Source organism: Electrona antarctica, assembly GCF_951216825.1.
Source record: "Electrona antarctica genome assembly, chromosome: 14".
NCBI classification, from domain to species: domain Eukaryota; kingdom Metazoa; phylum Chordata; class Actinopteri; order Myctophiformes; family Myctophidae; genus Electrona; species Electrona antarctica.
The window spans coordinates 29,245,728-29,272,157 of NC_136795.1; the positions used below are offsets into that span (position 1 = coordinate 29,245,728).

The window sequence follows — 26,430 nt, forward strand, 5'->3', positions numbered from 1 at the left end:
AAATTACCTATTTGAGTTTAAATCTGTACTGTTACATTTTAGACTGACAAATGTGTAACTAATTACTATTCTTTAACCAACTATGCAGTCAGAATGGGTGACCATGGGTGGCTTTCATTTATTTTTATTTTATTTGTTTTTTATTTAAATAGCAGCTTAATCAGCTTAAAAATACAGTATGATGTATTTTTGAATGAATTATTCATCTTTATTTTCTTTTGTTAATTAGAACGTGTCTAAAATAACCTAAAATCAAATTTATAAGGTGATGGATAAATAAGAGCCATAATCTGATTAATTGTTTAATCGTTTAAATAATCAGCCAATGAATCAATTATGAAAAGAATCGTTAGTTGCAGCCCTAGTGCCAGGTCATTTAATTTGACCCCAGGGCTTTCACATGTAATGTTACTAAAACAATTCATCTTGTGGCAGCTGATTCTGTTTTTGAACGGTGCCTCCACTCCATTACGTAGCTATGTGTGTCCCTGTATTGTATATATGTGTCCCTGTACGTGTCTGTCCGAGCACGGAAAACTCAACACGGTAACTATCATTTCTCGATGCGGAAAGGCTCGCCGGAACAGCCAGGGCCAGCCCCCTGGGCGTCTTCCTGGGGTTCTGGATGTTCCGGGGACCCCCACGTGGTAACTGTCATTTCTCAAAGATCTTTACCAAAAATAATCACAGTACAGTACAGTACACTACAATTCAGTACAGAGCACAGTACAGTACAGTAACTACAACAATACATGTATAGTATTAGTTGCACCGCTCAGTTCACACAGGTGTGATTTTTTTAATTGATTTTTCAACAGTCAGACAAAAAGACGCACACAAACAAGTTAAACAACGGTTTATATACTGTAGTTACTCAATCAAAAATGATTTCCAATTTTGTGAAAATATCTGTGGACCTTGTTTTCCTAATCCAGATGCAGCAAGCGTGCCTGTTTCAAAAACTTCAGAACCAGATTTGGTTGGAACTGAAAATCCGGAATTGCAGAATTCCCCCTCGTCTGTGGACAACCATGAATCTAATCGATCCCCTAAACGGCCAAATGATGAGAACGATATCTTACCCAACCCCAAGAAAAAGGTTTGTGTAAAGTGTCATCTCATATTCAGGGCCAGAATTGGGGTGCAGGATTGCTGAGTATTGTTCAGTGTGCATCATTTAAATGATTCTCACACATTTAGCACTTATATGTGTGAATGGTCACCACTATGGCTATATTTCTCAGTCACAGTATACATTATCATATTGGTTTTCAATGGTATGGGTACTGATGCTTGGCCAGATATCTGTCTAGGATCTCCCACAGTCAAATATGGCCATTTCCAGCACTTATTATAGTAACACCAGGTTACACATTAAAGATAAATGGCACTTATTAACTACATTGGTGTTTTGACTTGGTCTTCACAGAAAAAAAGAAAGAAGAAAACCAAAAAGAAGAATGATGGCCTTATATCTTTCGATCCGGAAAATGTAACCTCTGAACTATCCAACATATCCCTGGCAGACAGAGGGGTGAAGACAACAGAAGATGGAGGAGAGTCTTCTGACAGTGACTGCTCATCCATGGATGCTCCTCCATTGATGGATGAAAAGGCAAACTTGCCCCATGATGGTGGTTCCTCACTTGAGAGCCAGCCTAGATCTTTAGTTGCTCAAAGTCCTTCTTCACTTGAGAGCCAGCCAAGATCTTTAGTAACCACACCAGCACCCAGTGCAGAGGGTCCCAATGTTGCAGCTCAGAGTAGCAAGCCACTGGGAGAGAACAATGAAAAAATATCAACCCAGGGATCAAAGGTAGTTATCCAGAAAGGTCAACCACGAAAGAAAGACATGCACTGTACAGTTCACGAGCCTTGCCTTTTGTCCACTTTCGATAAGGCTAATCAGGCTGTGCAGGCAAAGAAGAAAGAGAAGACCAAGGCACCAGGTCAACAACTGAAGCAGACGTCTTCCATTGAGCAAAGCTCTCCCGATGCTTTAAAGGTAATATGAAGATTTGCAATTGGAACCTTTGTATAATTTATTAAAAAAAAAAAAAGCACACCCGTGTGAACTGAGTGGTGCAACTCCCCTCTCCCCCTGCCCACCCCCCCTCTCTCTCTCATTAGCAGGCAACAGTGCAGCACTATCTCTCTCTCTCTGTTTCTGGCACAACAGCGCCACCTTTGCCCCTACTGGTACTCATAGTCACATACATAGTCACATATGTTAACACAGACATTGCTGTTCCTTGGAGTGGTTGCACCACTCAAAAACAAAGGGGGGAAAACGAGTGACATTTCTATGCTTGTTAGGAGGATATAATTGTGAGGTGCGTCCCTAACTTATTTGAATGTAACGTCCACAGGCTGAAAGCAGGGGATCCAGTGTAGACCCAGAGGTGCAGGTAGAACACATGGAGGAGCAGCAGTCTGCCCATGGGGGAGGGGGTGACTCATCTATCTATCTATCTGCACCAACAACCTCTGATAATAGCGGAGAAAAGACAGACAACGATGATGATAACACAGAGTCTGAGGTTCAGGGTGACACACCAACAAAAAGGTACAATAATCACATTCTTACATTGACATTGTTAACCTGTTACTATATATCGTCACTGTCGGCAGAAACGTATCTCCCAATTTTCAGATTTGTATGTTTGTTTTTGTAAATTAAAGCCCTTGTTAACCCATTTAGACCTGTTACTATATATCGTCACTGTCGGCAGAAACCTTGTATCTCCCAAGTTTCAGATTTGTACGTTTGTTTTTGTAAATTAGCCCTTCATCATACAAGACTGTCGCACAACAGTAGTGCAAATTGCAGATCTACGAGCACACAACACTGTCATGATGCAAGGCGTTGTTTTCACTATTTTAAAAACGTTTTTTAAAAGAAGGAAAAAGGAACTGTTTTGGACATACAAGATTTCCACCCAACATCAATGATAGTGTCTTTTTAGAAATGTGCATTTAAGTCATTTTGACCAGTATTAGTACTTTATTTAGATTTGTCTTTTTCCACACTTCAGGATAACAAGGGCAAGTAGCAAGCCAGTGGTAAAGAGTGATAAAGGAATATCATCTCAGGCATCTAAGCAGACCGCAGCTAACCTCTCGGAAGCCAAAACAAGTACAACCCCTCAAGGTTCAGGTAAAGCATACTGATAAACCAACCAATGTGTCGGTTTGCTTGCGAGCAAATGAATGTGATTGTGATTGTTTAACCGATAATATTGATTGATTACAACTCTTATCAATTTACGGTTAAATGGTCAATAGGGATGTTAATCGGTTAATCAATCGTTCAGCATTCTTCAATTGAACTTTACAGTTAACAATTTAATCAAATTATATCATTGGACGGTTTTCTGTGAATGTAATGCTGTCTGCACATGTGCGTGGCCGAGGAACGCACATGTGGGCAGATTAGAAAGAATTCCCCCACCACCTTGGTAGCCACAGAAACATCTCTGCTTTTGCATGTGATGTGTCAGACAAGACGGTGCACTTTTCATTTCATTTTATTCCTCATACAATTGATTGATTGAAGTATTTATTAACAGTTTGCAGAATTACAGTACATTTCAAGCACAACTCAATACAAAAACTGTTAACCGTGGACGACACCATAAAGCATTACACTTGTTTACAATAGGGTCTACCCTTTTCTAATTCATCAGAACATGTAGAGACGTACAAATATACACTTCTATATAACCAAAAACGGGAAATCATCATACAAAAAAGATGCCATTGCTTGGCCCAGTATCTCAAATTAATATTTGATTAAGGAATATAATATGCCTTTTGTATTCTTTCTGTATATCAGCAAAATGTAGATTTTTATGTTGGACATTGAGGGAAATTAAGATACTCAGATTTCAAAACGACAACAAAAACGCTGCTTATTAACTAACTGGTTAATCGACCGATAAGGTTATCAGTTAATGAATGTATCGATAATTGTCATCCCTAATGGTTAATCATTAAAATCCTTAGTATCTGTGCATTATTGTTTGCTTTAGAACTATATTTATTGCCTACTTAGGCCTACTCTGTTTATTGTGTCTACTAAGCACTTAGCCCTGAATTTCCCTTTTGGGGGGGATTAATAAAGTCCTGTCCTATCCTATAGGGACAAAGGTCTCTAACCAGAAAGCTGTAAAGTCCAAGAAAGACATGACCAACACCAAACTCAGTGAACTGGACCAGAATGCCAATGTGAATCAAAAGGCTAATCAGAATGAGCAGGCAAAGCAGAAAGACAAGAAGGAACCAGGTCAACAAGTGAAGCAGACATCTGCTGCTGAGGCAGGGATGGTTTTTGGCTCTCTGGATGCTTTAAAGGTAATGTGACGATTTGCAATGAGAACTAATTGCTCCTGATGTGCAGGTTGGTGCCTGCCTTGCATGGTTTCCTCCGCCATCTGTGTACAAATGTGTGTGTGAATGGGTGAATTTAATGCACAATCTATGTAAAGCAACATTTAAATGTAATGGCAGGCTCAAAGCAAGTCCTCCAGTGTAGACCCAGAGGTACAAGTAGTAGAACACATGGAGGTGCAGCAGTCCGCCCACGGGGGAGGAGGAGGTGACTCAGAAAAGACGGCCAATGATGATAACACGGAGCCCGAGGTCCAGGCTGTCCCACCACCCACAAGGTACAGTCATCACATTCTTTGACATTGATTAAGCCATTAAGAAATGAGGCTGATTCTGCAAATGCCTTCTAAATCAGTAGTTCTCACACTTTTTAAAGATGGCAGATATACAAGCTTGCAGCGTGGCACAAAGTGACGTTCTGTGACCTTGTATTTTTGAATTGACCAACGTTAAAATTAGGGATGTCAAACGACTCATATTTGGCAAATCGATAAATCGAGGCCGCAAATCGACGAGTCGATCGACTTTTTCCTATTTTTTTTTTTTCATTATTTTTTATTTTTTTATTTTTGTTGTTGCTGCGCAGCAGTTGAGGAGAACGCAACTATGCATTCATTTAAGCAACAACGTCTGCAGCTGCATCCATATGTTTAGAATTTGCATCAATGATCAAAGCCCAATAATAAAAAATAAACTTTATTTTGTAAACAACGACACTGAAGGAGCAGCGGCGCTATCGGCTGCTATGCTATCAGCTAGTCACAACTCTCAATTGTATGCAGCAGCCTGTCACAAGTCCCGTAATGAACTGATACGGGACGCACGTTGTTCCGTATTTTAATGTCGGGTCGGGGAATAAATACAGTATGAATGACGGCGGGATTTATTTGACAACGCTGTCCTGCTTTCTTCACAAGAAGAGAAGAGCGCTCACAGCTCAGAACAGCAATGAGAATGCGAACCTGGGGTCTGGGAGGCTCAGAGCTGCAGCCATTGGCTCATGATACGAGCACACGACCAATGGGACAGAGCATTCAGTGTTGCTAAGATACCCTCCCCCTTCACCCCACACCCTTGGACGATGGGGTCTAGCCGCAGGCTCTAGCAGCCAGGGCATGCACGTGAGGAGCGGCGCTGACTGACAGGCGCAGCACAGCAGTGTCACACAGACAAAAAAAAATAAAAACGATTTTTCGACTCATACGTTTTTGAATCGCGGAAGGCATGAGTCGACAATCGAGTCGATTTTCAACTTTTTTCAACATCCCTAGTTAAAATCTAAAATGACACGGATGCTTTCCCTGTTTGAACGGGTTAAATAAATAAATGCATACATTTAGATGATCTTGACCTGTTTCAGAATTGAAATCTAATTTGCTTTTCTTTACCAATTTTCAGAATAACCAGGGCAAACAGGCAAATTGCAGCAAATGCCAGACTCACGATCTACTTCCATGCAGTTCTCTCAAAGGATTTCAAATTTGATCCAAATGAAGACCGTATCTTTATAAGGGCGGGATCAAGTATCGGAACATGGGACGACAATGCAGTTGAGCTCAACATTACTAAGTGAGTTTTTCCCCAAACAAACATCCCACAAAGCACTGTTGTTCAGGAGTTGTACAAAATTCTGTTTCTTTCGCCCATCGTCTGTCCAAAAATCGCCGATGGACGATATATTCGTGTCTTATTGGGTGCATTTCCGAACACCCAATAAGAAATATGTTACAGGTGGAGATGAAGTGAAGTTGGAACGGACAAGCAGCTGCAAGCCAAGCTAACATCACAACCACTGGCTGGTGACAGTGTTGTTAGCCGCAGCAACATGTAGCCTGCCCTAGTAACTTCTCCTCCTCCCCGGAGAAGTCTTGCCTCCCCGCACTGTCGGAGGCTCGGAGCGCCGCCCCCCATGCTGCTGCGGCCGGGCTGCAGCTGATCCACAGGCTCTCAAGGCATCGCGTCCTGCCTCTTTTTGCAGCGCCGTTCGCTACGCGTTGAGAGCTTGTAGATCTGTCTATTTTTGCAGCGCTGGTGTCGGGGTTCGTTCACGTTGTCAATAAAAAACTAATTTAGATTACAGGCGGAGATGAAGTTCAATCAGTGGGTTGAATCAGTAGCTACACGCTAAGCTAACGATCCCTGAGCCTACACTAACACTAGCAGCCTGTTTTAGTTTTTTTTCCCCCGACTTCACGGGTGGCGCATTGGGATTGTGATGAGACACGAGACAGCAGTGTGCATTCTGTTGTGACTGTATATTATTAAACTGCATGGGTCTGGACTCCGGAGCGTAAACAACATGTAGGCTACAGTACAGTAGCCTCCCTCGGCTCGGTCCAAGCCTTTACTCTGGCTGCCAGAGTGAGTGAGCATCACGGCCGTTGCCCGTTCCCCGATGCTGCGGAGTGTGGGGACTCGGAGTTTGACCAGATGAAGAGCCTTGGCTCGAAACGTCGTCAATAAATTTATCTTTTGGAGCATATGAGTGTGCGGGTTCCCTCTCTTTTTCATATGACTCTGGGACCATACCATTATTACGGGAGGAGGGGATTTCCACCCGGCCGCTGTTACTACTTTGCTGGCCCAAATTGATTCACACTTTACAGGTTAATTGGGCTAATATTTTGCAAAAGAAAAAATCGTCCCTAATACAAATATTTGGCGATTGGACTCGTAAATTCGCGATTGACGATAGATTCGTATCGTCACCCAACCCTAGTAGCGTTAGGAAGTGTAGATATTGTGCCATGAGCTTCTTCAGGCAGTTCATACTTGTCAAGCAGTCGGTGTCCTCTATCCAACATCAGGGTCTACATTTCTCATTAGAAGAATAGGAGTAGGAGAACCTCCTCCTCCTCCTACCCTATATAGCTTACTACTCTTTTATCCAGAAAAAAAACCATTTGGTGACAGCTTGGGCATGGAAAAACTCCCCTTAATGCGACGATTACGAAACCAAGCAGAACTGGGCTCTGTGTGCGGGTAGCCACGTCAGTGTTGGAGAGAGAGGGAGGCAATACACAAGATGGACAGTAACTTTCACAATAGCATTAATTATCGTATCAGCTCAAGGCTTTTGCGAAGTCAGTGGTAGTTAATGGTTTGTTCTCTGGCTTCCAGAATAGTTCTTCCCCTCCCTCTCTCATTCTTCTCACTTTGCTATTTTCATAGTGCCTTTGGCAGTTAATCAATCAACTATGTTAATTGATTAACCTGGTTATATATAACGGCAATGGAAAATGTTATAAATGTGTAAATAGAAATGTGTTTTATTCTTTTCTGTTTCACACAGGGATCTCGGAGAAGGTGGATTTTTAGTTGAGGGCAGGCTCATTACAACAAAAGATGAAGCCATCAATGTGTCTATACCATACAAGTATATTGTCTGGAAAAACAAAAACAAAAAAGACAAATATGACTACGAGTACATATACAAGCTGGATTCTTCAAATATTATCAACAGGTGTTTGTTTGTGAAGTCCCATCTTCTCACCACGGAAGGTAAGGTCACAATGCTTAATTTCATGGCATTTATATATAGAAAATGTGAAATATATGTTTTGATTTACATGACCTTGTCTCTTTTGTGAAAGGGGACTGGCATCAGTATGACGACATGATCTGTGCCAAGCCATCACAGGGCATGCTCAAGCAGTTGAAAGACACCTTTTGGCCTAAACAGAAGAAGAGCCTAATCGAAGGCAAAGACTTTGCAGGGAAAGTCATGCTGGAAAGTATATTTGATCTCCTCAGGAACTGGACTGATGTCAATCTGAAGAGCTTCCAGATCCAACTGGATCAGTTCTTTCAGATTTATGCGAACCCCTTTGTGTATGAGGACGGGGGAAGAGGGACGCAGAGATGGTACTCCTTGGACTATGGCGCGGAGGAAGTAAGTAAATGACATGCATAGATATTAAAAAATAGATGCCTCATTGGCCGCTGCAGTTTGTTGGAGCGATGTGTGTTGAAGGAGGGGCGGAAGAATTTACACCGGGAGAGGAAGTACGCCGGAAGTGTGGAAATGCACGTTACGTCACGCTGCCACTCAAGTGATTACTGGCCAATCACAGCGCATATTTTCCGGGACTTACAGACCCGGACATGCGCTCTGTGGCGCACGCTCATGCTTCCGCGGTGCTTCGCAAGAAATCTCGGTAAAGTTTTGCCCTCCCTTGAGCACATACGCTCCAGACTACGTTTACATGTCTATGATGACATGCATGTACAGTTGTGTTGTAGGTATGGCTGGGTAATATATTGCCTTAAGGTCAAACCGCACCAATGCAACTCCATGCAACTGCCATTGGGGATAATGGTTGCAACTGTTTTGTTGCAAGGAGTTGCGACTAGTTGCATTGGTTCGGTTTGGCTTTAAATTGTATTTAAAAACATTGGTTTTAATTTGTATAAATACTGTTTTTTTTTTCCCCCCGTGTTTTTATTTCCTAGGTCAGGAAGTTGATCAAGGAATTCATGCTAGAATGCGTGACTCCTCAGTTGCTGAAGATGGATAGAGAGAGTAATTTCATCCAGAATCCATTGAAAGCAGCTGTGATCATGCTCTATGTGTGGAGAAAACATGAACTCAAACTCTCACCCAGTGAGCTCCATCATCTCTGCAGTGCCCTGTGCCTGCCCAATCTGGCCAAAGATGACTTCCTGACGTTTTGGACAGATCTTTCAAATACCATCTCAAGTCTCAAAAAGTATGTCCTTGCGTACCTTTCCGGTACAATCGTACACAGTTTTTAGAGAGAGTGACAAGATGACCGGATTACAACTAATCAACCAATACAATCTGATTTATACACTTTTCTATATATTACATATAATATATTGTTCTTTGATTTTACTTTGATACATTACATTTTCTGTCAAGGAGCTAATGATTTTCTCTTTATATAGTCTTCCAGAAGCATTGGTGCTTCTGATTAAATCCGTGAGAGGAGTGGGAATGCCACGGTGGATTTTGGTACTTCCCCTTCTCCACCTCTTGAGAGGCACTAAGCCCTTCCAACCATTGCCAAAGTCATCCAACCCATCTTATGACCCATCTTGGACTGGATTGCAAGGCCTTAAAGTGGATTACATAGCATCATTGAGCAGCCACGATAAGAAGTATGCCCTTCATTGCAACATTCACCAACTACCTGTACCAAAATATGAATATAACAAATTTAGGCTGTATTTATATAATATAAAATAAGTAATCACCATGTTTATTGTAAATAAGCGGAGCTGTAGCCCATGTATTGTCTACGCCTATGGCAAACAAATGTCTGTCCCTGTCAGAAGAAAGTTGAAAAGGTCCAATAGGTTTTCTGTTGTACTTTGTAAATGATAAATTGTTTCAGCTTTTTATCAACTACCATTTCAGGGCAATGTTGAATCTGATGAAAAGCAACAGCCATTTGGTGGAGGTGGACAGACTGACAGTCCGGTCCTGGATGAGTCTGATGACAATTGAGGAACTTGTTGAATGTAGCAACATTCTTAAGACTGAGCTGTTGGACATGCTCCACATCTTTAGTATGAAGTCTCCACAGGAAATCAGCTACTCCTCTTTACAGGTGAAACTACAGTATGCCACCAGCTATGCCACCAGTTAAACACGTTCTATGGTTATCATTGCACTCATAAAAGTCTGTGTACTTTGCTTTCTATTTTACAGGATGTTACTGACATTATCTCGCACATCCAAGGGAACCTCATTGAGCAAAAATACAGGTGATTTATTTTCTTGGCGCATTAACACTTTAACACGAGGCCTGCCGGGAACATAGGAATTTTAAAACGTAGAATCTTGTGGCCTGCCACAAACGGAAAAGCCGTTTTAACAGCGATGTATTAATTAATGCATGTTTTAATACGATCGTATCGAAATCTACCGTCAGTTAGCTTTGTTATGCTTCTGACACAATGGGCGCGGCCATTTTGAAAATGCGCGCGCATCCACTTACATTGCCGGCTCTGGTTTCAGACGGCTTTATCTCACAGAAGCGACATTGCAGAGGACGCTTTGTCCCAGACAAGCGTTTTCAACGGCCTGTAGCAGGCGCTGTGATACTCGCGGTCAGCTTTTTCCACCGCCGACCGAGACAACAACAACCGGTCATGATACCACACACAGCAGCTTTTCACAGGAACAATGCGATTACGGATATTTGGATCTTCAAAGTAAGTGTTACGCGCGATAAAACCTTGGCAATACGCAATCGAGGGATTAATGAATGGCGGCAGGCAGACGGTTAATTGCCCGGGGTTATATAATCCATTACATTATAGCGCCCACTCGATTTATAAACACGGACCACTTTTACTGACGGACCGGATGTTGTTGTGAATGTGTGTGTGTAGCAGCTAACAATAGCCACACCATCAACAACGGGAGGTAAGAATAAATCTATTGCGACTAGCGACTGGACAGCGGAGGGCCGTCTAACACAGGATGTTTTTTTATAATTAGACGGGATGATTTAGATCGCGAGTTATTAACGTTTTAAGATTTTCGTTGTCGTCGGCTAAACGGGGGAGGGAGATTTTCGATGACGTCTCACTGTTGCGCAACATCGAGGATTGTACAACAGGTGCTCCCAGGCTGTGGAGCGATGTGATCAGTTTTCATATCAATAAACTTCGTCTTTTGGATCAAACTTCGTCTTGGGCGTCGGGCATTACTAATAGAAAGGACAAAGAACTTCGTCCTGGGCGATGGGGGTGTTAACGTGATATACTTGATTGAGTGGTCAATACCTTAATCATCCACTTGTTTCTGTTTGCTATGATAGGTCCTTCAGTGGGGCTTATGGAAGCGAATGTTTGGAGACAGCAGTGATGCTGCTAGAGAAGATATGTAAAGCAGTCAGACCTGCCTTCACCAAGAACTTCACAGAAATCCCTGTTGCATGGATGTGTCTGGTTGCCAAGGTCTCAGACTTTGTTGAAGCTTATGAGCCACAGGTACTGTATGTGAAACGAAAGACATTTTCTCAGATCTGTATTATTTATATATATATATATATATATATATATATATATATATATATATATACAGGTCCATCTCAATGAATTAGAATATTGTGTAAAAGTTCATTTTCTTCCGTGATATAATTCAAAAAGTTAAACTTTCATAAATTCTCAATTAATTGTGTAGTATTTAAAACCTTTTTTTGTTTTAATCTTGATGATTATGGCGTACAGCTCATGAAAAAAAATCAAAAAATCCTATCTCAATGAATTCGAATATTTTAACGAGACCACTAAAAAAACGATTTATTTTACACGAGAAATGTTGACCATCTGAAAAGTATTAATTTATGCAGTTAATACTTGTCTGGGCTACTTTTGAACAATTTTTTTCATCAATGGGGCGTGGCATGGAGGTGATCAGCTTGTGGCACTGTTGTGGAGGTGTTATGGAAGCCACGGTTTGCTTGGATAACAGCCGTAAATTAATTTGTATTGTTCAGTCTTATGTCTCACACCTTCCTCTTGACAATACAACCTATATTCTCTGTGGGGTTCAGGTCAGGCCAGTTGGCTGGTCAGTTAAGCACAGTAATACCATGGTCAGTACACCAGTTACTAGTAGTTTTAGCACTGGGCAGGTGCCAAATCGAGCTGGAAAGGAAAATTAGCATCTCCATGAAGCTTGTCAACATATTGAAGCACAGTGTACTTTAAAAAGATGGCTGTGTTGAAACCATTTTTAAGTTTTCACTGTCAGTGGATCAACACCAGCAGATAACAGGGCCTATAATATCATTCACTTTATGCACAATGAATTGAGAATATATGAAAGTTTCGCTTTTTGAATTACATTACGGAAGAAAATGAACTTTTACACAATATTCTAATTCATTGGTGTGTGTGTGTGTGTGTGTGTGTGTGTGTGTGTGTGTGTGTGTGTGTGTGTGTGTGTGTGTGTGTGTGTGTGTGTGTGTGTGTGTGTGTGTGTGTGTGTGTGTGTGTGTGTGTGTGTGTGTGTGTGTGTGTGTGTGTGTGTGTGTGTGTGTGTGTGTGTGTGTGTGTGTGTGTGTGTGTGTGATTAATAATAATTATTTTTTTATTCTGTTAATTCTCATCCTGGTTTTAGGATGTTGGAAAGGACCAGGAACGTGCAAAAGTCTCAATGCTGTTGATGTCCCAGGCAATGACGACAATGAGACGATGGGTCAGTCAGTCCTTCAAGGAGAGGCTGCTGAATAGCGGTCTGTCTTCCTTGTACCTGCGAGCTAATATCTCCACAGAAGAGACTGAAGTGAGTTGATAAAGAAAAATGGCCTCAGGACCGAAATGATAATATTGTGACGGGTACCTAAATACCATGTGATCGATATGGATCATTTTAAATTAAACTAACCCTTGTTTGGTATCTACTGTTTGGTCTAGATGTGGAACAACACAATATCCCTCAAATTCAATAATGCAGATTTCACTGAGCGATGGAGAAAAACCTTCACAATGGATTTTGAGGGCAAGCTTAAAAAAGTATGTCATAAAAATACATATTTTGTCCAAACAATAAGAGGTGCATTTTCTTGTATTTATTAGTTTTATTTAATGATCTCTTTTAGGAAAGTGCTTTGGATCAAATTGAATTCTACTGCTCAAAAATTGAGGAACTCATGACGTCCCATTCACACGTTGGCTCTATTGTTGAGAAATGTGCTCTTGAGTCCGTCACAGCCCTGTGTCAGGTATGAAGACCTCTATACATCATGTAGAATGGCAGAAAACTAAAATGTTACATTTATTCAGTTCTATGGTTTACCCGATACATGGTGGCAATGTTTTATTTTATGTATTTGAAAGATGCAGTGTGCTCATTCATACAATGTTTTATTTCCCTTTTGCAGAACAAGTCTGAGGGTAAAGTTTTTGAGAGGATTAAGATAAATTGGAAGTTCGGAAACCTCATTTCGGCCATTATCCAGAAATCCTGGCCAAAGGACAGTGGTGGACATTATCAGGACGAAGAGGGTGCCATCCTCAAGCATCTCCTTTCCTGGACAGCAGCCAAAGACATATTCCAGCTGCATGGTATCTACTCAGAATCTGTCAAACACACAACCCAAATCTTGAATGATTACAAGGCACAAAACTAGACTGATGTCAAATATAGTGTTTAGAATACTAGTACATTGCTGTGTAAGACATTTACATGAATTGCCAGCATAGGCAGTGGGAGTTAACGCTACTTTAACTTGCGTCGTAGTTCAACACTATCTGCATTCAAGTATATAGTTCACTTTTCTCTTAGTTATTTAAATATATGGCAAATAGGGAAACATTCTACATAATTCTACTGTGAAAGCTGTGAGCTTGTAGATTGACTATTTTTGGCATAGAGGTTTGTTGTAGTGGGAAAATAGGAGGGGTTCCAATGAAGTATATCAGGTTCAAGCACCACTACTGCCATAGCTACTCAGTGCTACATCTTTGGATTGCCATGTAAATTTGTTCTCCGGCTTTATCATTGGTGGTGTGCAATCGTCCTTGACTGTTTTTGTATTTACAGGTGCTGAGGAGAAGCTTATCGAGCAGCTTTCGCAGGATGCCATGGGCAGAATTGCTGTAGCGATATCATCCTTTTCTGCCATCACCAATAAGCTGCTCCACGGAAACATCCAGATCCGGCTCCTCTCGCTAATTTTAGACCGGAGGGATGCCTTCGTAGAACTGCTAAGAATAGGTAATAGAAGCCTAATTTTCATGTGCATGAAAGACAAGGAAAGTGATTATTAGTTAACGTTTTTAAAAGGATTGTACGAGAGCCTAATTATTCATTATTTATAGATTAAAATGTGACTTTTGACATTTGCAGACTGTCTCTCTGAGAACAAGCAATGTCAGGACAACGACAAAATGAGGAGGCTGTTGCAGTGGAGACAGGATGAAGTGACAGCTGTGTACCATGAGAGGGAGCTGGTGGACGTCATGATAACAATGACTCGCAAGCTTGAGGAGCATATAACGGGTATGTTGGTATTTGGGATGGGGACACCATCCATCTACACAACAATTATTCACTATCTGTATAGGACTAATTAACTAACAATTAAAATAACTTGTATAAATAATATAAATTATTCAATTACTTGGGATACTGTAGTTCTAATTCATACAAGACGGTGCTATTCAGTATTATTTCCACCACAAAATATATGAATATTAACTTCAAAACCAACAGGACATTTAGGGGGAAATACAGCTTTGTTGTAATCTAATCAACTATACCCCAGTTATGTTTCGCTTTCATTTTAATGGCTTGGCTTTTAAAGTAAACGAAAGGCTGTGCTCTGAAACCGTAGCTGATGAAGAGATAACTAGGGAGTTTCCAGAAATACAGATGACTGTTTAACTTTGTTTGCACACAGTTCAGCTTGTAGTCCATAATGGGATGGTTGGCTTTATTCGCTGCATTCAATACTGATGTCACTTGTGCTGCATATACTGTATGAAACATTTGCTGGGTTAAGGCTAGTGATGTGCTTTACAATGTTAAATTTGCAATGTTACTTTTTATAAATAATTTAATCTGATTATTGTGTACACAAGTTAACCAGCTAACCTTGACCACTCCAAGTGAACAGAAATGGTATTTCCTTGTCGTTATATCGAGTATGTCAGTGTTTTGTTTTTATAAAAATGTTAAATTGATTTAATCTGTATGACAGTTGATGTATCCGACTTGGAGCAAAGACAGCAGATCAACATCGACACCATGATCTTGGACCAGTTCATGGAGGTTCGTCCATTTGACCAACCGGACTCCCCAACGGCCGTTGTGGTCACCTACTTCAATCTCGATGAAGACATCAGAGAAATGGCTGAGATTCTGCACACCTTCAAGGACAGTTACATATTCAAAGAGTGCTGGGAAAAGCAAGCCTCGCTCGTCTCCCGCAGAGAAAGGGAAGCCGAGGACCCCGATGAATCTGGGGTTGCTGATATGCAGGCGACACCGGACGTAATTCACGATGACATATTCCAAGCGTGCTACGATGAGTACAAAGTGATCTATGACGAGCTGAAGAACGGTAACATCATGCTTGGTGAGATCGACTTAGTCTTCAAAGCGTTCAGGGACAAGTACGCAGACCTCGCCCAAGACTTGGCCATCATGTGTCGCATTGATCCATTTGACGACAAGCGGTGGATCCAGGGAAGGGTCAAACAGATTGAGCAGTATCACCAGCTTCATCTGGCTGTGGAATCTGCCAAAGTCATCATGATGGTTAAGGAGACCCTTTGTCTTCAGGGTGACTTCAGGGTTCTAGAGACTCTGCTTGAAGTTGTAAGTAGCCTTGTTTTCATGTACTGTATATCATTGCTAGTGCATGTTTTAAATGCATTCTATAAAATAATTGAGACCCCTGTCATTGGAGATGTGTACATTTCTTTAAAGATGGAGTGCCATGATTTTTGTACTTTTTCTGTTCTGCATGCGTCTATGGAGTTACTAAACATTAACATTACTCTAATAGACCCACAGGTGTGGTTATAATATTCAAATATGTCTTCCCTGTGTATTTTTGGTTTCTTCCTGAAAGCCTTTGAGTCAAAAGGCCCAATCGAAATAACATCATTTTAGTGACATCATAACCCTAACCCCTCTCACATTATCATACAACAGCTGTGGGGGGGGCTTTAACTTCAGGTGGGTGGTGCTATGGTGAAAACCAGGCATACTTAATGAACTGGTGGGTGTGGCCACATAAAACATAATTGTAACACTTTCTGTATACTTTTTTGGAAGAAACCTTCCTAGTATAATCATAGTACCTGATGATCATGTTTTAGGCGGGGGAAAAATCACGGCACTCCATCTTTAAGATGTTAAAGAGGCATTAGGCATAACAACGTTTTGGAGAACTGATTCTTGCTTTGGTCTTTAATTAACATAAATAATATGAATCTTATTGTGTTGCTGTTATCCGTGCATGTAATATATTTGGGCAAAGTGTTGACAATAATGTTGGCATCTCCTCAGACTCACGCAGACTTTCAGCAAGAGCACCTCAGTCGGATTGACAATGACTTGATGCTGGCCAAGATGGTTCTGGTGGACATCACCGAGCCTCGCAGACTGTGTTTACACGAGCTGAGCCAAAGAAGACAGTTTGTCAACTGGGTGAAGGAAGCCCTTGAAGGTGAGAAGGATCAATAGCTAATATTAACGCTAATTATTATTTTAATGGTCATTCAGGCAAGTGAACAGTGGAAATGTGATCCATTTCATTTCAGATATCAACGAGCTGAAGGTGTTTGTTGATCTGGCCTCCATCTCTGCTGGAGAGAATGACCTGGATGTGGACCGTGTGGCCTGCTTCCATGATGCTGTACTTGGCTACTCGTCCATGCTTTATGACGTCAAAGCAGACGCTGGTTTTCAGGCCCTCAGGGAGGTACTGAAGAAGCTCTGGAGAGCTTTGGAGAACGACGGCAACCTGCCCAAGAAGCTGGTGAGAATAAATGTTCAATACTAAGAATAGTTATTTTTCTTAACAGTATAAACTTGTACTTTGTAATATGTAATATGACACATAGCAAACATAGCCCGAATGTTTTCATGGAATGTTCATCCATTTTTGCCGAATATTTGTCTATTATGACCTGCCCTGAATAGGGATGCTGCTAGGTGTAGCCTGGCATTAGCCAGGTTCATAACACGGATTCCCCTATATGGGGAGGAACTTGTGAGTGAATCTGCGTTATGAGTCTGGCCAATGCCAGTCTAGTAGCAGAGTGGTTCTCACTCTGCTACTAACGCTGGGAGTGTAAGAATGTCTAGCAAATTATTATTTTTTTTACTGTCTCAGAGTTATGCAGACCTTAAAATTTAAAATCTTGAGAACCACTAATATGTATCTAATTATGACTGGCTGGCACCATTGATTGTAATGTTGTTTTGTGTTCCAGCGTGACACTGCACGCCATCTGGAATGGCTGAAGAATGTGAAGGACTGCCATGGTTCAGTAGAACTCTCCTCTCTCTCCTTAGCAACGGCCATCAACAACAACGGCATCTACATGATCAGTGCACAGAATGTTAAGAAGGTACATTTATTTTTTATTTAGCCAGGTTAGTAGCTCGTTTTCAGCAACACCCTGCACACAGTACACCCTGCACACAGTACACCCTGCACACAGTACACCCTGCACACAGTACACCCTGCACACAGTACACCCTGCACACAGACAGCACACAGACAGCACACATTAAAACCTGTGACCTGACCAGTACAACCACAGCCCTATACTGTTTGCCACTGAGCAGCTCCACTGGAGCAGTTAGGCATTCAGTGTATTGCTCAAGGTAACATCACTTAAGCCACTTATTCTTTTTTTGTAATAAAAAAATAGTAAACAAAATAATCAATACTTTGCAGCCCTACTTGAAACCCGAGTTCCATTTTGGAACTTCCTCCCTGTCAAGACTGGGGGAAAAGAATGGCGTTGGTTTAGCATATGTTTGTTTAGCAAGGTCTGGCAGTGGATCAGGAAGTAGAGTGGTTGCTTGGGAAACGTTCCTGGTTCAATCCCCGGCTCCCCCTCTGCTAGTGTCAAAGTGTACTTGAGCGAGACACTGAACCCCTAACTGCTCCTGATGAGCAGGGCGGTGCTGTCACTGCTGTGAATGGTTTCCTCTGCCTTTGGTGTGTGAATGTAATGCACATTCTAAGCCTATTGCTCTGCTTTCAGTTGGAAAGCAATGGTATCATTTCTCACAAAATTATCTTTCCAGAAGTAAGTTTAAGACTATGCCTTTCTTCTCAGTTGAGTCTTGACACAGCCTTGAAGCTGCAGATTCCAGAAGAACACGATGAGGGTCGGAACATGCGCTGCTACTCTCTGGAGGATCTGAGGGAGCTACAGAACAAACTCATGCTCATGTCTGGGAAAGGAGAGCAGGGGCAGTGTGAGGTGGACCGCTTTGCAGAGGTAAGACCACACCTGCTAGCGACCACCAACCCAGATGTTTAGTAGTGTGCTGTTATTTAATATATGTAGTATTCTTAACGGCAGATTTCTTTATTTTGAATTTTATTGATCTGATAGAAAAACAATTAGCTTTGTCATTGAACAGAAAAATAATTATATTCCGTCGTCTTAGAAGCGGTAACATGCCATGACATGCATAATGTTCGCAGTTGTGACGGAGACATCTCTTTGCACCCACTCAGGTTTTTTCCAGTATTCAACGACTAGCTGAGGCATTCATTGCCCTGTACACAGCTGGGAATCCTCTCTTCAGGCAATGGGAGGCCCACATCAAATGCAACTCGAGTGGCACAGAGCCCAGCATCGTCATGGATTTCAACCTAGGCTCTGTAGTCAGTGTTATCTTTGTGGATGGCATTGTGGAGGAGCAGCTCCCTGAACTTTGCAAGAAAATGGAGAAGTGCTTCGACTACTGGATGGACTTCGTAAACAAACAGAGGTCGCAGCATTACTACCTGAACTACTACACAGCAGAGCAGATTGTATACCTGTGCAGTAAGCTGACACAGGAACACGCCACTCAGTTGGAGGACCAACTTCTCATGATGCTCTCTTTCGTCAAACCAAACTGCACAGCCTTAGATTTGAGGGAGGTTTGGCACAACCTCCAGTATGAAATCCTCACCAAACCACGAGAGATAAACGAGGACATCGAATATCAGACATTTCGAGACGTTCCAGTCAATGCGCAGGCAGACCCAGATGCAATGGGTGATTTTGATCCTCTACCAAGTCTTGTGGAAGCAGCGAGTGGTTGCCAGAAGTTTGACTTGATATGGAACGCCTACATGAACGACATGAAGAACTTCCTTCCAGACATGCTCGACACTAGAAGCCTTGGAAGACTGCTGGAGTTACTGGCCAGTGTGGAAGATGAGCATGCAGAGGGCCTTTCTGAAGAGAACAACGACACTTGTGTGAAAAGAAAGATGCCCAAAGGTTTGTCCACCGGGAAGCCAAATCTTATAGTCTGTCCACACGACGAGGTCTTGACCTCGTGCATCTCCATCTACATGAGCAGCGAGGACGAGGTGCTGCCCACATGCGACGAAGTCCTCCTGTGCAATTCGTCCACGCCTTATGAGCACGTGGAGCTGTTCTTCAGACGTTGTCTCACGGCGGGCTACAGGGGACAGAAGATACACACTCTCCTGTACGGGGATCAGCTGAACTACGAAGTGAGCTCCAAAGTCGAGAGGTTCTTCCGTCGAATGGAAATGCAGAGCAGGAAGGACTACAAACTGATCATCGTCTGCAGCTCGGACAGAGAGCACGCCTACCTTCCCTCTGCCTTCAGCCAGTACAGATTGCACATGGTTCCCCAGGAGCCATTGGTCCGCATCCAGAAGTACCTCTGTCGACACTACACTGTCCCAGCAGATCAAAGCAGCGCTGCGGCTGTGTTCAGAGACAGAATGTGCGTGCGAGTGGTGTCGTCCAAAAGAGCTGGTGTTGGTGAGTACACATCTAAAGATACTTATTACAATTGTGTGCAGAGACGGTTACTATTTCATTTCTAAGCATGTTGACGCATGGCATATTAATGACTTGCTCTTGAAACATTTCAGGCAAGTCTCTCTACACCAAGAGGCTTCGTGAAAAACTGAAACGCTCAACCAACAAGTCATCAGCGATGAAGTGCATTCGCTTGATTGAGCCAAAGGTCGACGAGAATGTCATTCTTCAGTCTCTTCTCAACACCTCCAAGAAGGATGAGCTGACAATCTTCCATTTTGATGTCACATCATCGGTAATGATTGTAATGCAAAGGCATTTTTAACCCATTAAGACCTGAGGCCGATTCAAAAAAGAAAAACGTAATTGAGTAACAGTAAAAAAAAAAAAGCTTTATCGGTGGTTCTCCAACCTTTTAGATGTTTTAGCCACCAACCCTCCCTTCAAAAATATTTTGTTCCAAGAACCCCCTCAGAAATATTTATAATATATTCAAAGATTTGCACAATTTCTCAAGATTTTTGAAATATACAATATAGTTGGTGGTTAAAATCTAAAAAGATGCTTTACCATTTTTAATGGGTTAACCCATTCTGGGCGGGAACCCCTTTTGGTGTTCTAACCATTCTGGACGGGAACCCCTCTTGGGGTTCTGTACAGTATGTACAGTATTCAAAAATGTTTGATGTTTGAGTTTTTCAGAAAACTTAGGATTTAGAAGCGTTTTTAGAATCGGCCTCAGTCCAAAATGGGTTAATGGTGTGTTTCTGATGAGTTTTGGGTACCTGTCCTTCTCCCTGTGCTTAATGGATTAAAACTGTCTTGTTTATCCTAATTAATTAAACATCTGTCTTGTTTATCCTAATGTAAAGGTGCGGAAAGGCCTCCAAGAATTCCTTTTCAAATTGCTGATTCTTCGTTATCTGATGGACTCGGAGGGAAAGATGTGGAAGTGCAGCAACAAGCAGCTGTATGTTATCGAGAGCTTAGAATCAACGACAAATCTTCCACGCAATGCTTCACGTCAGGTACGTTTTCCCCTCACAATATATAACATTCTTTTAGCATTTTTTTGTCTAGCATTGATTTTCAATTTCTCCTTTATCCTCTTTTGTTTTGGTCATAGACCCGGGATGTGAAAACGTCTTTCATAGACGTGTTCCCTAAAGTTGTCTGCCAATCACCAAAAGAGGTGCTGATGATAGAGATGAAGGAAGAACATCCAACAATTGTGAATCCTCTGGACCCACTAATGGATGATGGAGAATTCAGGAGTCAAGCCTTCCAGAGACCATACCAATATCTCAGTCGATTCCATAACGGTGTCGATCTCGACACCTTCATGTACCAGGGCGTCGAAGGGTCTCACGTAGAATGCCTACAGATGCTTCTCATGTACTGCGGCATTATGGACCCCTCCTGGGCAGAATTGAGAAATTTTGTATGGTTCTTGAACCTCCAGCTGCAAGACTGTGAGACATCTGTGTTCTGCGACATCGAGTGCACTGGTGACACTCTGAAAGGATTCAAGACCTTTGTGGTGGACTTCATGATCCTGATGGCCAAGGACTTTGCCACACCGTCACTCAGCATCTCTGACCAGAGTCCCGGGAGACTGCAGACATACCTTCCCGCTAGGTCCGAGGAAGACTTGGCCCCATTTCTGATCAGGAAGCGATGGGAGTCGGAGCCACATCCGTACATATTCTTTAACGATGACCACGTGTCCATGACCTTCATTGGCTTCCATCTTCGGCCTAATGCAGATAACCACGTAGATGCTATTGATGCCACCTCAGGAAGGGTGATAAAACGAAACATCATGACGCTGGAGTTGTATGCAGGTCTGCAGCTACAGAGAGTCCCTTTCAACATTGACTTTGATGGTCTATCCAGGGGGGAGAAGATAGAGAGACTATGCAACGTACTTGGAATCCAGTGGCCTCTTGATCCGGACGAAACTTACGAGCTCACCACCGACAACATCTTGAAGATGTTGGCCATCCACATGCGCTTCAGGTGTGGCATCCCTGTGATCATAATGGGGGAGACTGGGTGCGGGAAGACTAGGCTCGTTAAATTCATTTGTGAGCTGCGGAAGAGTGGAGTGGCCACGAAGAATATGAAACTGGTCAAGGTGCATGGAGGAACAAGTTCTGATATGATCTACACCAAAGTCAGAGAGGCGGAAGCGATCGCTTTAACCAACAAACAAGATTACGGCTTTGACTCCGTTCTCTTCTTTGATGAGGCCAACACAACGGAGGCAATCGGCAGCATTAAGGAAGTCCTCTGTGACCAGACGGTTGAGGGGGAGGGCTTGACGCCCCACTGTGGATTGCAAATTATAGCGGCGTGCAACCCATATCGAAAGCACACGGATGAGATGATTCAAAGGCTAGAGTCTGCTGGTCTTGGGTACCGAGTTCGAGCTGAAGAGACTGATGAGAAGCTCGGATCCATTCCACTGCGCCAGTTGGTTTACAGAGTTCAGGCATTGCCACCAAGCATGATCCCTCTAGTGTGGGACTTTGGACAGTTGAACGATCACACCGAGAAGATGTACATCCAACAGATTGTACAGCGAGTGGTCGAGGTCAATGAAATGGATGTGGTCTACATCAAAGGCATCACGGATGTTCTGTCAACCTCACAGAGGTACATGCGGACGAGGAAGGATGAATGCAGCTTTGTGAGCCTGAGAGATGTGGAACGCTGCATGCAAGCATTTGTGTGGTTCTACAAGAACCATGACATGCTTTTTGCGGAGCTTGAAGTGTTTGAGAAAAGTCTAAATGCTAACAGGCCAGAAAGACCACAGAGAGCACACCAGGCCGGAGACCCTGTGCTGTGGTCCCTGATTATGGCTGCGGGAGTGTGCTACCACGCTTGCCTAGAAGACAAGGAGAAATACAGACAGCAACTCTGCAGGAAGCTTCCAGAAATGTACAGTCCAATGAGAGTCATGCAAGAAATCTCACGTATGCAGGATCTACTTTTGAGTGGTGTGCCAAAACAACAGTTGCAAACAATCGCAAGAAACAAAGCGCTGAAAGAAAACGTCTTCATGATGGTGCTCTGCATTGAACTACGAATCCCCCTCTTTTTGGTCGGAAAACCCGGAAGTTCAAAGTCTCTGTCTAAAACGCTGGTGGCAGATGCAATGCAGGGCCAGGCCGCCCACTCTGAGCTCTTCAAGAGGTTCAAACAGATCCACTTGGTGTCCTTCCAGTGCAGCCCTCACTCAACACCAGAGGGCATCATCAACACTTTCAAACAGTGTGCTCGCTTCCAGGAGGGAAAGAACCTGACCGAGTACATTTCCGTCGTGGTCCTCGACGAGATCGGCTTGGCGGAGGACTCCCCTAAGATGCCCCTGAAAACTCTCCATCCCCTGCTGGAGGAAGGTTGCATTGACGACGAGCCTCTGCCACACAAGAAGGTTGGATTCATTGGCATTTCTAACTGGGCCTTGGACCCTGCAAAGATGAACAGAGGCATCTTTGTCTCCCGCGGTGACCCTGACGAAAAGGAACTCATTGATAGTGCCAAAGGCATATGCTCATCCGATGCCATGATTCTAGACAAGGTTAGGGATTTCTTCCAGCCATTCGCCAGGGCCTACTTGAATATCTGCCGCAAACAGGGAAAAGGCTTCTTTGGTCTGCGTGACTATTACAGCTTGATAAAGATGATTTTCGCCATGACAAAGGCCTCTCAACAGAAACCCAGTGCAGAGCAGATTGTGGAGGCAGTGTTGAGAAATTTCAGTGGCAAAGATAATGTGGACGCAGTCACCGTCTTCACCAAAAAGTTAAACATGACACCCAACCTAGAGAGCATCAGCACCATTGAGCTGGTGAGACAAAACATTGCAGCAATCGGACAGGAGGAAGATTGCAGGTACTTGCTGGTTCTAACGAAAAACTACGCAGCCCTCCAGATCCTGCAGCAAGCCTTCTTCTCGGAAGGCAGCCAGCCCGAAATCATCTTTGGCTCGAGCTTCCCCAGGGACCAAGAGTACACCCAGATATGTCGCAACATCAACAGAGTGAAAATCTGCATGGAAACGGGTCAAACCGTTGTGCTCCTGAACCTGCAGAACCTTTACGAAAGTCTGTACGACGCCCTCAACCAGTACTACGTCTGTCTCGGAGGACAGAAATACGTAGACCTCGGACTGGGAACCCATCGTGTCAAATGCAGAGTGCATAAGGACTTCAGGCTGATTGTCATCGAGGAAAAAGAGGTGGTCTACAAGCAGTTCCCGATCCCTCTCATCAACCGACTGGAGAAGCATTACTTGGACATCCACACCGTCCTCCTTGCTGAGCAGAAGAGAGTCGTGAAAGAGTTGGAAACCTGGGTCGCACAGTTTATCTCCCCCAACACTCAACACGCAGCGGTGCCTCAGACACACAAGTACCTGCCGGCGGATGTCTTCATCGGCTACCATTCAGACACGTGCGCTTCCGTGGTCCTCCAAGTGATAGAGAAGCAAAGTGACATGGAAGCATCGGACCATGACCGAAGGTTCCTGGATGAGGCCAAACTCGTACTGCTCAAATGTGCAACGCCTGACTCGGTGGTGCGTTTAGACTGCATGGGTCTCCCCAAAGTCGAGAGCGACTATCTGGCGAGGGTCTACTTTGACGAGCAGAAAAACAGTTGCTTAACTGACTTCATCCTGGCTCACATGAATCAGGATTCCTATGGCCTGGCCTTCTTCACGGAGGTAATATTACATTTGTCATATACTGTATATGCTTAGATTTGCTTTTGTAGTCTCTATAATACCCTGAACGTATCCAACTTGTCTTTGCTGATGCTTGTAACTCTAATCCACAGGTGACAACATTCTCCAGACTTCTGACAGTATCTGATTTGGAGCCACTGGATCAGGGGTGTCATGGCGTGGAGCTTCTCTCGCTCCAGCAGTTCGACACAGAACACTCATTCCTCAAGAAGATCAGGTCTACTAATCGGTCTCATCCATATTGTTTGCGGTTCTGCACTCAGAATCTGACATTATGTTAATGTAAAAATCTCCTGTCTTCCTACTGTAGGCATTTCCTCACAACTGGACACGGCCGCATGCCTGCACCTGGCAACAGGCTCCTCATCATACAGTGTGATTATGATGAAGATTCTCAGAGTGCCAATCTGATCGCATCTGCAAAGTAGGTTGTTTGCAAAATATTTATCAACCCATTAAGACCCGAGGCATTCTACAAATGCCTTCCAAATCAATAGTCGATCTGAAAATGTTTTATGCCAGGGACCCCCTGAAGAGAAGATTTGTTTTTTTCCCCAAAAATATTCTAAAATAGGAGATGTACAAACTTGCAAGTGACATGATGTGAGCTTGTATCTGTTATTATTGATTTGATTTGATCTTTATTTATCTTGAACATAAAAAGTACAAATAACAGTACATCAACACAATATCAATCACATCATTTTTTTTTGTTCAAGAAATGCAATGTGCAAATTACATTGATGCTTCTTTTGTCATGTTGTGTTTGATTGTTTGACAGGTATTCAGCCATCAATGAAATCAACAAGTCAAGACAAGAGAACACTCAAAGCAAGGTGTTTGTCTACTTCATCACCAAACTGCCCAGGATGGAAGGAGGAACTCCCTATGTTGGCTTTCATGGAGGTGAGGGCAACACGACTTAACTCCATTCCCTGTCATCCAAGCTTCCAAAATGAGTGATTGATTCTATGAACTACTTTAACCATTACAGGGCCCTGGAGTTCAGTGCATATTGACGACCTCAGAAGATCAAAGGATATCGTGTCTGATATCAAAGCCTTGCAAAATCTGACAATCAGTCAACTGTTTGAGGAAAGGAATCAGCCTGAAGGTAGAAAATATTGATTAAAACATCTCTGTTGTTGGTTGAAGTAACTTTAAGGAGTAGATATTTTTTTGTTTGTTTTTATCGCATTCCTAAGCCAATAATTTGATGACCGGCTTCATGGGGTGTGTGATAGAAAATTAGTAATCGTTTGGGTGAACTACAGTACTCTTCTAATGTAAAAATGTGGCCTAAAATCACAAATGTGATATTTCATACAGCTATGGAGGTCGATGACTTGTACTCTGAGACGGAGCAATGCGAAGAGGAGCCTGCAGGCCATCCTGTAAGTAAAACACCTCAAATACAGCAGTGGTTCTCAACCTATAAAAACAGGTCAAACATTGGCCAACTTGTCAAATAATATAAAAATGTATCTGTAGAACCGAGTCTCCAGTGCAAATTATTTTGGCCTGTTAAGGTTAAGAACCTCTGACTACAGTAGCTACATGTTTCTATGTGAAGTCTGAAGTGTTGCTCGTTTCTCTTGAAAACGTGTGGTACCTTCTGCTAGCAGGGCTGTGGGAATATCCTGGACACCACAGGACTAGTGCGGAGCTGTGTGCAGAACGCCGTGGGAATGCTGAGGGACCAGGTGGACAGTGGTTTCCGCAGCACAAGAAGAGTAGAGATCCTGCTCGCTCTCCTTAACGACCACGAGGAAATCAACGGTAATAGAGTCTCTTTGTTTGGCAGGGTTTTTTAAATCTCC

General features: G+C 42.9%; 1 protein-coding gene across 3 annotated transcripts in view; it reads left to right on the plus strand.

Moving 5' to 3' along the window:
* LOC306937645 (E3 ubiquitin-protein ligase rnf213-alpha-like) overlaps positions 1 to 26,430 on the plus strand; it is a 54,949-nt gene that overhangs the window by 3,653 nt on the left and 24,866 nt on the right. Inside the window, exons 3-38 of one of the 3 annotated variants that reach the window (XM_079521530.1) lie at positions 936 to 1,099; positions 1,430 to 1,816; positions 1,901 to 2,005; positions 2,370 to 2,566; positions 3,036 to 3,157; positions 4,142 to 4,353; positions 4,510 to 4,667; positions 5,788 to 5,958; positions 7,682 to 7,890; positions 7,983 to 8,281; positions 8,842 to 9,098; positions 9,298 to 9,510; positions 9,770 to 9,962; positions 10,064 to 10,119; positions 11,181 to 11,352; positions 12,488 to 12,652; positions 12,784 to 12,882; positions 12,969 to 13,091; positions 13,251 to 13,434; positions 13,913 to 14,086; positions 14,219 to 14,371; positions 15,072 to 15,691; positions 16,388 to 16,547; positions 16,642 to 16,859; positions 17,317 to 17,454; positions 18,175 to 18,339; positions 18,582 to 19,854; positions 19,968 to 20,149; positions 20,727 to 20,882; positions 20,981 to 24,589; positions 24,703 to 24,827; positions 24,921 to 25,034; positions 25,392 to 25,516; positions 25,605 to 25,724; positions 25,940 to 26,004; positions 26,233 to 26,389. In XM_079521530.1, coding sequence (XP_079377656.1) covers positions 936 to 1,099; positions 1,430 to 1,816; positions 1,901 to 2,005; positions 2,370 to 2,566; positions 3,036 to 3,157; positions 4,142 to 4,353; positions 4,510 to 4,667; positions 5,788 to 5,958; positions 7,682 to 7,890; positions 7,983 to 8,281; positions 8,842 to 9,098; positions 9,298 to 9,510; positions 9,770 to 9,962; positions 10,064 to 10,119; positions 11,181 to 11,352; positions 12,488 to 12,652; positions 12,784 to 12,882; positions 12,969 to 13,091; positions 13,251 to 13,434; positions 13,913 to 14,086; positions 14,219 to 14,371; positions 15,072 to 15,691; positions 16,388 to 16,547; positions 16,642 to 16,859; positions 17,317 to 17,454; positions 18,175 to 18,339; positions 18,582 to 19,854; positions 19,968 to 20,149; positions 20,727 to 20,882; positions 20,981 to 24,589; positions 24,703 to 24,827; positions 24,921 to 25,034; positions 25,392 to 25,516; positions 25,605 to 25,724; positions 25,940 to 26,004; positions 26,233 to 26,389 — 11,040 coding nt within the window. Of the gene's footprint in view, positions 1 to 935; positions 1,100 to 1,429; positions 2,006 to 2,369; positions 2,567 to 3,035; positions 3,158 to 4,141; positions 4,354 to 4,509; positions 4,668 to 5,787; positions 5,959 to 7,681; positions 7,891 to 7,982; positions 8,282 to 8,841; positions 9,099 to 9,297; positions 9,511 to 9,769; positions 9,963 to 10,063; positions 10,120 to 11,180; positions 11,353 to 12,487; positions 12,653 to 12,783; positions 12,883 to 12,968; positions 13,092 to 13,250; positions 13,435 to 13,912; positions 14,087 to 14,218; positions 14,372 to 15,071; positions 15,692 to 16,387; positions 16,548 to 16,641; positions 16,860 to 17,316; positions 17,455 to 18,174; positions 18,340 to 18,581; positions 19,855 to 19,967; positions 20,150 to 20,726; positions 20,883 to 20,980; positions 24,590 to 24,702; positions 24,828 to 24,920; positions 25,035 to 25,391; positions 25,517 to 25,604; positions 25,725 to 25,939; positions 26,005 to 26,232; positions 26,390 to 26,430 lie in introns of all 3 variants that reach the window. The other 2 variants (XM_079521529.1, XM_079521528.1) reach the window with 2 other exon arrangements.